At 44.9% G+C, this 13,879-nt stretch overlaps 1 protein-coding gene across 1 annotated transcript; it reads right to left on the bottom strand.

Annotated features, from left to right (window-relative positions):
* Positions 1-202: 202 nt before the first annotated feature.
* On the bottom strand, positions 203-11,706 carry LAMP3 (lysosomal associated membrane protein 3; the record flags this gene model as incomplete). The annotated part of the gene is made up of 6 exons (XM_084212472.1): positions 203-342; positions 3,630-3,797; positions 4,329-4,386; positions 6,043-6,165; positions 7,262-7,995; positions 11,661-11,706. The coding sequence occupies 6 exons, from the start codon at positions 11,704-11,706 to the stop codon at positions 203-205; spliced, it is 1,269 nt and encodes a 422-aa protein (XP_084068598.1).
* Positions 11,707-13,879: the final 2,173 nt, after the last annotated feature.

Genomic DNA, 13,879 nt, shown 5'->3' with positions numbered 1-13,879 from the left:
GCTAAGAATAGCCTAAAGCAGAAGGTGTGAGTTCTCTCCTTCCCACCTTAAAAGAACTCCTTCCAGAAACATTCATTAGCTGTAAATACACAATGTCATCTCACTTAAAAATGTGGCTTCAGGGCAGAGAGATTGCCAGGCAGAAGCAAAAACTCCTGTGACTTCTCTGCTTGCTGCACACACTTGGAAGCACAAGGGCACCTCAGATGCGTTCATATCCTCTCTGTGGCTTCCTCCTGGAGATCAGGAAGGTGGCAAACACAATGACAAACAATCCCAGGATAGTCAAGCACACTGCAATGGGAGCTACTTTGCCGTTTCTATCAAGAAAACATTCTTCTTCTGAAAGGAAAAGGAGATCAGAGGATGTTACAGCAGAATAAAATACTCCTAAACTGTACATCTGTATCCCAGTAAAGTTAGCAAATACAAGCCAGAAGTTCTCAAAACCTTGCTTTCTTTTTCTTTTTCTTTTTTTTTTTTTTTTTTTTTTTTTTGTCCTGAGCTATACTTACTACACTTTTTATCTATGGTGAGCCTTATCTCAAGAAAACCATCCTTGCCCCTTCTGCAGTAGCTCTGTGCTTCCCTGGATAGTGGCTCTTCTCCCTCACATCTGCAGGAATTGTTTCACCACTCAGCACACACACAGCAGGGGCTTTCTTCCCAAAAGCAGATGGGAGCATCACAATACAAAGTGCCAGCCTGAAAATAAAGAGCAAGACATCCTGCATGGTCAAAAACAGCTCCTGTGTGACATCTGATTGCTTCTTCCCAGTGAAGACTATCAGGCCAGAGACAGAAGCCCGTAGACCAGCACATCACTAGTGCAGTAGGGATCCTTGTTAAGTCAGTGTTTTCTAAGAATAATCAAATTCTAATTTTCTCTCTGTTTAATTCAGAGATAATTATTTGTAGATAATGGTGGCTAACTCAGAACATTCAGAGATTAGGAAGACAGAAGCCTTGGGCATAGTCCAGGGAGTTGCTTTAGCAGTACCTTTGCAATTTTGTTGTACATATGATGATATCAGACAGAAATCATATCTTTGAAGGACCATCCAAACATACCTCTTAGCTACAGAGAGGGCAAATTCTGGCTTTCTCAGCCAGTTCCTACCCAAATGAATATCAAAATCATCCTCTGATTAAACAGAAACTTATAACTTTAAAGTGAACTTCTAGACTGAAGTAAATTGGCAGCTTTCCTGTGGAGAGATTGTGCCATGTGGGCCACTGACAGAAACAGAAACTTTACCCAGTAAGAATGGCAGGATCAGCCTCAAATTAAAAATACAAGTGTGGTCCTGGGAGTGAAGGCAATGTCTGGGAATGACCACTAATGTGTTATTCCAGAATTGGATCAGACCTGTATTTTCCATCAGATCTACAGGAATTATCTTCCTTGGGCTCCAGGGAAAGACAGACCTCTGTCATGCGGCTCTGCATGGCAACTGCTGAGCAAACTGTTCTCTAAGCAGGGCAGTGTGGTCAGCCAAACCCCACAGTAGATCCCAGCTCAGCAGCAAATCCAGTTTATAGCCAGGATACGAGGGAGATCCAACACCCTGTTCCCCCTCACTCCCTGGGACTGTTCTGAGGCAGGATTCAACAGAGCTCAGAGGTAAAAACCTTGACTCTTATTCCATGACTGTGCTGGCACAGGTTGTAGCTTGGCTTGGGCTTTTCCCCCATGGGAATTTTATACTGTCAGTGGGCAATGAGCCCACAGAACATGTGGAGTCCATGACATCATGTCACAGCTCCAGAGCCTCCACATGGCTCTTCCCAAAGTCTAATCCTCTTCTGCTCTAATCCAGATGGTGATGCAATGCCACAAAGCCAGCAGCATGAGCATTCCATTAGAGGTTGCCTTTTAAAAGCTCTGTCTGGTTAATGTAACCTGCTGTTAAAAGAGGTGAAAAGTATTGGCATCTAAGTGTTGTAAAAACCAGAGATGTTTGGCCATTTTGCTTTGATGAAACATTGGGAATGAAGGAATGAACTCCATGAACTCTAGAAATTGTTTCTGATACAATGAAATACAGAAGGCTCTTTTACAGATTTCTAGATTCAAACAGATTAAGCTATTGATGCTGTAATCTGTACAAAACTGTAAGGAACTTGAAACCAGTGACCATTAATGTTTTCTTTTTCTTCCCCATTAAAAGATAAGCAAATCAGGAGTAACAGAAGTGAAACTATCAGTCTTGAGACACCCGAGGGGAGGAGGCTGATGATGTGTTTAGTCATTCCTTCACTGGGGATTTTCTTTTTCAGAATCTGCACATGCAGCCAATACACCAGAGTTTCATGACCATTTTATAGCCACAGGGGAATTATTTCAGAGGTGGGAGCTGCTTTCTCAGCTTCTGATTAAAAGCAAAACTAATTTAAATTTGTACATGGTATTGACTAGCAGAGATTAGTCTGACTTGGAGAGAGAGAGAGGGAGAAACAGCAAGCATCTTTCTCAAGTGAGTCTCTCCTAGAGGTGAGACCATACCTAATCCCATAAGTAATATCAGTCATTGTACACATTTGAATGGGAATGCAGGGACCAGGTGGGATCCCATGAGTTCTTCCATGGGATTCCACTGTTATTCCATGAAAAAAATCTCCAGAGAATGAAAGCATAGATAGGATTCTCAGTGTGGAGAAGGACCATGTCTTTAAAAAGCCCCAAATGTTGTTTCCCATTATATCCCTTTTAGAATGGAAAAGGTAACCAAAATGGTGACCTAACAGAAGAAGAATTGGTCAAACAGAGCCAAACTGAGTCAAAAGACAGATCTAAAGCAAAAAGAATACAGGGGCAATATTTTGTAAGTACATAGAAAGGCAAGTGGCAGAAGAGAAATTGTCTTAATTGCTGCATCTGAAGGGCTGGAGAGCTGGTCAGCCCCTCTGTGCACCTGAGTTCTTGTATGGAAATGCCCTGAGAGGAAGCTACAGAAATGAGAAAATGGACAACTTGAAAGAGATCACAAGGTCCCACTGAGTCCCCCTCTCTGGTCTTTGTCTTTTACTGAGATACCTGATTGCCTCTTTGTGGCACTTCTCCAAGAAAAGACAAACTGAAGAGATGAGCATCATGTTTAATTCTGAAGCTGGGAGTGGGCCAGTTGTGCTCCTCCTCAAGAGCACATTTCATCATGTCTAGACACAGCTGCTCTGAAAATATCCTGCATTCACAAATGTCCCTTATTAGCTGGCAGTTTTGCTGCTGCAGCTGTCGGACAATGGGAGTATCAGGAGCCTTTTAGAATAGCTAAAATCTGGCTATATTGAGAAAAGTGACCTGGAAATGAACTTTGCACATTGGGGTTTGGGCAGTGCACTGGTGGTGAACACACCTCTGCTTGTTCCAGGAGAAAATGGATGAAGAAGAAAATTGTGGCTGTAGAGCTGAACATTTTTAATGAGAAGGTGAAACAGAAGGTACTAAATGCAGGGGGAAAAGATATTTTTCCATCCTCCATAGGTATTAGCAATGTGTTGGAAATGACTCAGGAAAGGTTGAGAAAACAGCAGTGAGATGTATATGGGTATAATTTGGCAGATTACATCCATCAGGCCACCAGAGTGCTGTAGATCTGGGAAGGGTGGAAAAGTGTCCTTCTACTCACCTTTTCCAAACTGGTTACCCACAATGTCAAATGCCTGCAGCTGCATATGAACAAAGAGGATCTGGAAGTTCTTCTCCAAGGGGAAGGTTTGCCTGCTGGCACACTTAAAGGAATTCCCCAGCTTTGTTGTGAACAGCTTCTCATTTAGGGCAGCATAGTAAAGCATACCTGAAGGCCAGAGAGAGACAGATGAGAATCCACACTGACTCCATTGGAACCAATATCTTCCTGAAGTAAAATGGCCCCAGAGGTGACTAGAGCATGGACATCTTCTCCATAACCTATCACTTCTTCTTACATGTTTAAATGAGTGCTTTAACTATCAATGGACAATTCAGCTGAGCTTAGGTCTGAAAAAGTGGCTAAAATTTCAGATGCTTCTTCAAATCACATTTTAACAAATTGAGTCTGCAGGAGGGGTTAGAATTCTCACAGGAGCAGGCAAGATTTGAAGTAATCTTTACTCTGAAAGAGTGGGGCAGGGAAAGCTTTTGAGATCAAAAAGAAAATGTAATAATAGTGTTGCAACTGCAGCCAGGCCCCTTCTCTTCTATTTTTATACCATAAGATTTAGGTGAATGACACGTTGAAAACTTGATAAAACACATATTTGCAAAATCCAGTGTTTTAAAGTTCTGAAAGCTTATCCCACACCCAGAACAGTTTGACATGAAGTTAAGACAGGATAAAATCACTGACCTTCAGAAGATAACTGTATTCTGCTCTCAATTTTAGTGACAGAGTAACTTGGAGCTTGCTGCAAAAGAAGATGTATCTTTATTCATAATACATGCTCATATTTGCAGGGGAAAGAAACACAGCTTACCTTAGCAAAATGGTCATAAAGAATATCTCAAGGGAACATTTTGCAAAGCATCACCTTTAAGACCCAAGAACCAACTCTCTTGGATGTATTTTTCTTTTCCAAATCTCAGCTGCATCACCAGTTCACTTCAATGAAATGAGGCTATGCAGGTGTCATTTTACACAAACTGCTCAAGCTGGGAACTCCTCAGATACTTGTGATAACCAATAGTAGGAAGATTGCTGACATGGAAAGCACCTGGCACAACAGCACAGAGCAAAATTTCCAGCCAAGTGTCCTGACCACATGTGCCCTGAAGCCCTGGTGCAGCCTGGACACTGCTCTTCCCTGGAGTGCCACAGGGGGAGAGCCAGCCCTGGGAGCTTCTCCCGGGTAGCAGTGTTGGAGTAAAATGTTATGCCTCATGCAGCAGCCCTGCTACCCTGTTTAATTCCTGCTGTGAGCACAGAGGGATTCACGAGTGCAGCTGGTGGATAAATGGCATGAATGTCTCCTGTGCACTTGTAGGATGGAGTGGGAAAATTGAAGAAAGAAATGCACCAGGGAAGAGGTTCTCAGCATCATTCCAACTTAAAGACATAAATACAAACATTTTTGGGTGGCAGTGCTTTGTTCTGTTTGGCCACGGTTAAAAACTTTGCTTGGGGAAAACACCTGCTCTACTTCACATCTTGGGGGTTGGTTACACAGTTCCTTTTTTCAAGCCCTTCACAGAGGCTGATGGGGTGGTGAGCACTGAAGCAGCCCCTCTCCTCTGCCACCCCAGCCCCAGGGCCTGAGCCAGCCCCTCTCCCACAGGGACAGCCACAAGTGCCACTGGAGCACTCCTGCTTCAAAGCTCTGAGAGAGGCTGTGGGGACCAAACACCAAAAGCCAGCAGCAAACTGTTTTCTTATTAACTTGAATTTCAAAGCAGTCCAAGCTGAGCCCTGCTATGCTCTTGAGACTTATCTTTAAGTGGAGGGTGCATTGTCTAATGCTGTGCCAAAACCCACCTTTTTCAGGGCAAGGCAGGTCAAGCACCTCCTAAAGGTTCACATCACTCTCCTTAGCACTGCTGCAACTGGGGGCTTTTGTAGGTACTTGAATCCCAGCCTTTCCCTAAGGATTCTTGTTACACCAAAAATGCTCCTCTTGTTGCAGGAAGCACACATTTAAAACAAACAGAGTCTGAACTGATCCTTTGTTTTGAAAGAGCTCCTTCATTTTTTACCTTACTTTTCCTCTGTAGCTCTTAGAAAACTCTTTGCCATAACCTAAAATACAGATGACTACTAATCACCCTTCCCTTCCAAATGGAAAGTTCAAACAGAGCTGATTTAACACTGAAGTCAGGTGTACTGTGAGCACAGCATTGCACCAGGCAGCCTCCAGAGGTATTTTCCAATCTGAAATAATTAAAGCATGGTTCTCTGGTTCTAGCCCTCTGGGAAGAACAGGAGTAACCATGCCTTATATACAGATGGAAAACAAGCACAGAGATAGATAAAATGCCTTTTCCCACAGCTCAAGATGGATCAAAGGCAGCTTTGCTTTGTTCTTGCATTCCAGTCCTAAATACTCCTTCCCTCTAAATGCAACAATTACCTTTACAAAGGTGATGTTTACAAATCCTCCACTAAAAGTTAAGTTCAGCTCAGACTGCACCATCCCACAGCTTCCTGATATCTTTGTCGCATTGGGGTTGACAGTCACATATTCCATCGGCTCCTGTAGAGAAAAGAGACATTGCAGAGCTGCTGATGAATAAAAACAACCATGCAGAGATTTAATAACTTTAAAACATGCAGAGATTTGCCCCTTTTATGCCCCCAGACAGGCTCTGTGTGGCTGAATGAACAGGCTAGTGGTGGTGGCAGCCAAACTGCTGCCTGCCAGGGCTGTTCCCCACTTATAAACCAGCACTGGTGGTTGTCTGACACATCACTGAGCTGTTCCACTGCATTAAGCTGGCAGAAAATATTTGGTTTTTGTTCATTCAGTGAACTGATGATTCAAGCAGAGTCAGGTGAGTACGAACAGTAATTTAAAAAGAGGGAGTACCTTAAATAATTATCAACATCTCACTATGGTTCTGGTGAGGTTGGGAATCCTGCTCCCTTCCTGGCTTCTGTCAGGACAAGGGATGAAAATCACCTTTACCATCATTAGTCACTCTTCCCATGTCCCATGTTAGAAATATTCAGATATCAAACATGAGTATTTGTATTTGTAACAGGGATAGCATAAGAACTCCAGAGCCTGTAGCTCTATATGGTGTATTAATGGAAGCAACAAAACCTTAAGCCTGAGGGACACAATTGCCATTTCAGGTTTATGGCATCTTTTGCTGAATCATTCTCAATGGATCACTTCTAGGAGAGAAGAGCAGCTCTTCAGGACCTGGCAGTTCCCATGATCCCAAAATGTCCATAGATCAGCATCAGGACAGCCCACTTCTAAATCCAAGTCTGCAAATTGGCAATTTCTTGGTTTCACTGCAACTCACAATGTCAAGATCTTACCCAAAGTCACTTCAGATTTTAACTAACTCCCATTCTGGGAAGCACAAATAACCCTGCAGGCTCATCCAGCATCTCTCCCACACAAATATCACTGAAGTAAGAAAGCACCTTTACGTGCCCCTGGCATCATCACCACACAGGCCAAAGTACAGCAGCTGGGATGCTGTGCCATGAGGGGCCTTAGACTGGCACCAAACCACTTATTTTGATCATAGAAGCTAATTCTGAAAATGCCTTGGAAAGAGGAAGAATAAACTCCAGCTAATGGATGAAGTCACTACAAAGCTCAGCTTCCACCTCACCTGTTGTGTATTTCGGGCCATCAGCTGCAGACCCATGACGGCTTTGACGCAGGTCCCGTTGCCATCGGAAACGGCGTAGGTGCCTGTGGGGATGGCAGAGGGCTGTGGGGTGGGAGAGGGTCTCGCTGTGCTGGCAGGGGATGTGGGGGCTGTTTGTGTCCCTGCGTGGGTGCCCGTAGTGTTGGTCACGGCCGTGGCTGTTGGACCACCAGTGGCTGCCGTCTGTCTCTTTGCCCGCGTGCTGGGCCCGGCCCTCCGTGTGCTGGGGGCTGCAGAGGCGTTGGTGGCAGCTGCCCCCTGGGTCCTCGCTGTGTCGTGCTTCAGGGAGGTGTTGGTGGCCACTGCTGCAGTTGCTGTGCTCACACGTGCTCCCCTGCCATGGCTGGTGGAGGACACGGGGGCAGTGGCTGTGCTCTGGACAGCAGCTGTAAGCGAGGGCACGGCCGTGGTGCTGGGGCTGTCTGCAGGGGCTGTGGATGCTCCTGCCTGCGCTGCCGTCGGCTGGCCCGCCGCTGGTGCTGCCTGGAGCTGCTCCCTTGTCTGCTCGGTTGTTCCGTGGCTCATGGGTGTTGTTTGAAGAGGGCCTGTGCTGGTAAAATGAACTGTGGTGCTTTGATGGGGTGAAGAATGATAAAGGGAAAGTGGCTGAGCAGAAGTAGCCATTTGGTGGAAGGATGTGGTTTCTGGAGACAGTTCAACCCCCAGGGCCACTTCAGCAAAGCAGGAGGAAAATGCTGCAAAGAAACTAAAGTCAGTAGTCTAGAAACCTTTATGTTTCACTTTTATGTTGATAACCACAACATACCTGCCCTGGTTTTGTTATCAAATGGATGATACAATTTCACTCTTCATTTGGCTCCAGTCATGACAGGAGAGTGAAGGCAGACACCCTGCAGGACTGTCCACAGCTGGCACCACTCCCCTGAGCTTCCCACCTCTGAGTATTCCCATTCCAGGGGAGCACACTGCCTCCCAGCTCTCCACACACTGAGGAACCAGGCCTTGCACAATCCCCAGGCAGCACAAGAATTCCCTGCAGGAGGTAGTTCAGCAGGATTTGCTGGAAGCAAATTGTTGAGGTCTAAGGAAGATGAAGTGGGTGTAGCAGCCAAAGGGGTTGTTGGTTTCTTACCAACAAAGTGTAGGGCATGGGGATGTGTCTGGGTGTGTGAAGGAAGTGAGGCAGTGCCATGGTCTTGCAGTGATTCACAAGTCTGGGAACAGGGAAATTCCAGGTATTTATTTTGGTGTAGCAATGTCAGCTTGAACCCTGGAGTTCTTCCTCCTGGAAGAACCCAAAGACTATCCCTCTAAGTGATGTCCTTTCAGAAATGAGGGAAAAAAAAAATCAGGGTGCAAAAAAAAAAATCCAGGAGCATTTTGGACCACATCAGGAAATAGTTACAGCACCAAAACTATGCTTCCACCTAATAACATTTACAGAAATATGTCCCTTGCAGAAGTGAAAAAAAAAAAAAATCTGTCTCCTAAATGTAAATAGAGAAGTGAACAAAAAGTGGGAAAGTACATTGTAGAATATCTGAACGTCACAACTCTTCTGCTTGAGTCTTTGGTAGTGTGCAACAAGACTCTGGAAAGACAAGGTCAAGTTAAAGAAATAAATCACTCATGTATGTGAATTCTTTGATGTAGATAAAGGCAGAGGTAGTTAAATGCTTTACTGCCTAAATTAGTGGGAGGACAGAGATAAATTCTCCAATTTGGAGACAGAAGGGACCCAAAAGTCCAAGACAGCTCATATTCCCAGCAGTACAGCTCCACAGAGAATGCCTCAACATGTCTGAGTTCACTATACACTGGTTCTTTCAAAGAAATTTCTCATGAATCGGTGTCAACGTTGATGGCAGGCAGGCTGCTGAGATTAGACTATTAGGATAGATTAATGCCAGAGGCACATTTAGAGTGAAAATGGCTGAAATCTTCCAAGGTCTTCCATTTATTCATTTATTTGTTGTCACTCATCATGAACAGAGATCTTCAATAATAGCTGAATTCACAAAAATCTAACCATTTTCAGATACATATAAAGTAAGAATAATAAAACTTACTGGGTTTTGAATCAAATTCAAGATAAAAATCAAAGAAACAAGAGCAGATGCACAGATCTTAACCCTTACCACAATTTTCCCTTAAAAATGGCTATGCTGGAGGAGAAATGCAGATGTAAATACTCCATACTCCTAAAATTGCCTGGGTTTCACTCTGAGCTGTACAGAACACACCTGACTGCCACTTTAGGTGTTACCATCAAAATGCAACTTGAGACAGTTGAAAAACCTCAAAAATATTGTGATTTTTCTCAAATTGAACCTAAAAATGCATAATTCATATGATATTTTCGTTAATTTTCTCTCTTTCCCCTATGCTCTGCCACAGCTGATGCAGAGCTGTTAATCAGATGACTGATCTCCTTCTGCGGGGCCAGGGGAAAGCCAGAGCAGCTGCCGTGCGCCAGTTATGGGTAACTGCATCCAAGTGTACAAGCATGATAAAAACAAGAAAGAAGAAGTTGCAATTTTCACTCTTTCTTCTCCTCTAAGACTGTGAAACAATCCATATTTAAATTTACATGAGCCCTAAATTGTCTGTAGGTCTTAGTTTTCAGTTCACAGATTGGTTTTGACTACTGACCAGGTTACACAGATGTAGAAATATTGAAGTGACATTAGAATACCACCCATAGGTTTTAAATAAAACTTCTCTAAAGGTCATTTCAACCCAATTACTTTTCATTATTCAGCTGGACAGGGTGACCTGAGGGGTGAAGCCAGAAATGTCTTTGGAATGACCCATGGCTCTTGCTCACTGGGTGACTACCAGACTGTTCCTCCAAGCATTCTGGGGCTTCTGCCAGTGCATGATGGCCACACTGCTAAATCCATTGGCTTGGTCTGTCATCCCAAAAGGCATTTGGCCACATCAGCCCCAGAGATGGGCAGGGATCACTCTCCAGCTGCACCCACTGGCACTGGCTGTGTTTGGGTGGCTGCTCAAGGTGGTTTGGTGGTCCTGCTGTGTGAAGGGGTAGATGGGGAAAACAAAACTCCCAGAAACGGACCAGCACAGTTCCCAGAAATTCACTGTTCCCAGTCTGGGCCTGGAGATCCCCTTTTCATGCTTTGGTGACAAGTTTTGGTCACAAGGAACATCACTGCTCTGCTCCCAGGTGTTATGGTGGGAAGCTGAGTGCTCAGTGCCATGGCCTGGCTGTGCCATTTCTTAGCCTGTGCTGGGGTGTGTGATAGAAACTCATCCCCTTTTCATCTAACCACACTCATCTGTTCAGCTGCCCAGCAGCGTTGTTCTGAACTAATTATGTTTCATTCCCTGTCTGCATAGAAGGACTTGACTGTGTGACATTAATAAAACATCACAACAAATTATTAAAGGAAAGATCAAAATTGGGTAAAGAACAGAGGAAACAAGTTCTTTCTGGTCAAAAGTGATTGCTGACCGCTGAATTATTAGTGTTGTTACTCAGTCTGATCTTGCTCTCCCTTTCATCTGTATGTTTTGGGGCTATTTCAGCAGACTGGCTATGAAGCAGGCATGGGAAAGCAGAGGTACAGCAGGAACTGCTTGTGGTCGAGTCCCTGAGCACTCTCCCTGCTCATGGACTGCGAGGGGGACAGGGATGTTCTTTGTGTGATCCCCATGTGCCGATGGCAAAACACACCCAACAGCAAGCTCAAACCCTTGGCAATTCCACAGATTAAATCACATTTTGTCCTCTTCACCAGGCAAATTTGGTGTTGAGCAGTGACTGGGAGATGTCCTTCATGCATATGGCTCCCCAGCTTTTCATAGAGCAGCATTAAGGATCAGATGATGACTCTGATGGGGTTTGTCATTGAGAGAAGCCCCAGCCTGTCTTCTCCAAGCCCCTGCCTCACTCCTGCTTTCCTAATCCTGCTCTGCATCTTGCAATGCAGATAAATTAATGACTCGAGCAATGCTTCCTTGGTTTTTTTCTTTCCTGCTTGTCTCACTCAGGATTTTCAGTTAGATCTGCAGGTCTGGAAATGATTTTAATTACGAAAAGCAAAAGGTCTGCTTCTAACAAGGCTTTGAACTGATTCCTTCACACAGAGTTTATGCCACCACAAGAGTTCAAGGGAAAATACAGAGGAAAATGTCAAAAACTAAGTGTATACCACTACACAGTTTGATACACTAAGTGTGTCAAACTGAGGGTATGCCAGCTGCAATGAACAGCAGGGATGGTTATTTCTTAGCAGCGGGACTTTACTGAAAGCACCCTTAGTATTAGCAACAAAACTGTCCAAAGTTTTGAGTTTGTTGGGTGCTGTCCTGACTGCAAGGAAACCAGACTGACATAATGTCCCGTTTTTCAGGTAGAAATGATGCTGTTACTCACCACAGGCGAGGGTCAGCGAGATGAGCTGCCGTGCGCTCCTCCCCATGGCCAGCACGGCTGCGGCTGTGAGAGGCGCTGCTTCTCCCCGGGAGCCGCTGCAGAGCAAACCGAGCTTTCCTGCGGACTGAAAAGTTTCACTTGATGCAGGGAGTGCTCAGTCACATGGCTGGGAAGGAGGTGGAGAGAGAGGGGGAGACCGATGCCTCTTGCCTGTGAACTCACGCAGAAGGAAATAAATGATGGTTAGGAAAGAAAGTGAAAAGAGAAATGACTGCTGGGCTGGCTGGGAGGAGACCTGGGGCTCTGCGAGGCCAGGGAAAGCTTCGCGCATCTCCCTCCCTGTCTGAGAGCCTGGTGCACAGTGCCCCAGCAGAGGGTTACAGCCTGTAAATCAGTGCCTCCCCTGTGTTCTTTAGAAAATACTTTATTTAAGGGCAAACTCCATCTTTTATGTTAAGGCACAGAAGGGAGAGGTGAGACCATATCCACAGAGCACCTGCTAAAAGCAAGACAGGGCTAAGCAGAGCCCCAGGTGGGCTCTTGTCCCATGGGGACCATCCTTTGCTGCCTGGCCCCGTGCTGCTCCCAGGCCTGCTCCAGCCAAGGTGCATGGGCAGGGACTCACTGTTAGTGCTGCATCCCAACACCCCTGGCACACCCCTGCTCTGTCACACAAAGAGCTCTGTCACACAAAGGGCTCCTGCACAGCTCCCCAGGCCGGGGCAGGAGCCGTGCAGGCAGTGCTGGTGCGGGGCTGGGATGTGCAGCAGGAGAGCATCACTGACTCCTGCCCTGGGCGTCCCCTGCCCTGGGCATCTGCCAGGGGCCTGTCTGGACAGGGAACAAGCAGCTCCCACGCTGGCCTCTGGCTGCTCCCAATTCTTCTTTTCCTCATACGAATATCAGCTGCAGCAACATGGTGACACCAAGGACTTAAAGAGTGAGGTGAGGTGGAGACTGCCCCCAGCAATCTGGATACTGCATGAAATCGGGTCCAGTTTATCTTGGTCTATTTGCACTGTGTTTCTACATTCTCATTTTCACCTGCTTGCCTTTATACATGATCCACAGCTTATATTTGGATCAATTAGCACTCCCTAATGAACACTGGCAGGCAAAAGCATGCAGATATCTCAGGAGTAACTATTATAAAGTCATCTACAACTTTCTCTGTCTGTGTGAACCTTTGCACCCTCCTGAGAGCCCTGGTGATTCAGAACATGACTAAGGGAGATGGGTAATGGAAAAAAAACCTACTCTGCCTCTTGACACGTGTGTTGGACAAATTAAACTTATATTGGACAAATGTGTTTCAATTTTTTTCAGCTCTGATAATGTGCCTTTACTGATAATTCATGTATTTCAAATAGAAAAAATAATCTCATTTTACTTGTTCCTTCATATAGAGACATCAACCACCAGGTTTTGTACTAGTTATAATTTTTATAAATTTCAAACAAAGTGTGGTTCTACACAGGTCAGAATGGCCTAATTACAGGAAGTTCATTTGCACACTTTTTTTCTTGTAATAAATTCATACATTCTGTATTGACTGGAAAAAAGGACAGGTAATTCTGTGCTCTTTCCCTGTCTGATTATCTCTCATCAGTCACAATATACAAATACATCATTATCAACACCATGGAAATCATGTAAGAAAAACAAACTGTACCAATTCTCAGCTGGGGAGAGGAAATCTTAGCAGCTATTTCAGTCCAGCTGCAAGAAGAAATACACATTTTGGATCTTTTTTCTTATTATTCTTATATCTTTCTAATCACATATATATATATATTTGAAGTCTTTGAGTACTTTTGGAAAGGAAGCACATGGCCTTTCTCATACCCAATCCTGTTTGAAATATCAAGACTCTAAGAATATCATAGATAATAAAATGGCTTCTCATCACACACATGACCAGAACATGACACACACGGAGCTTTGCTGTCACTGGCAAGAAAAGCCAGAGCTCAGATGTGGTTTGGCTGCAGCTGTTTGTGTTCAAGACAACGAGCACTGGTCTGGTTCTCCACCTGGTGGGGCTCCAGGTGAGAGGAGAGGATCAGGCCTGATTCTATTCTAGCCTGGTTTACTAAAAGCAAGACTCGTGTGTCGTGCAACTGCCCGTCTCTGTTCACCACTGGTGCCAGGGAAGGACTCAGCAGCCCACCCACACCTGAGTGGGCACTTTTGAGGGCAGTTCTGAGGATGTGAAGTTT

The sequence above is a fragment of the Fringilla coelebs genome, assembly GCF_963513975.1.
Source record: "Fringilla coelebs genome assembly, chromosome: 10".
NCBI classification, from domain to species: domain Eukaryota; kingdom Metazoa; phylum Chordata; class Aves; order Passeriformes; family Fringillidae; genus Fringilla; species Fringilla coelebs.
This window is presented reverse-complemented; position numbering and strand designations above follow the sequence as displayed.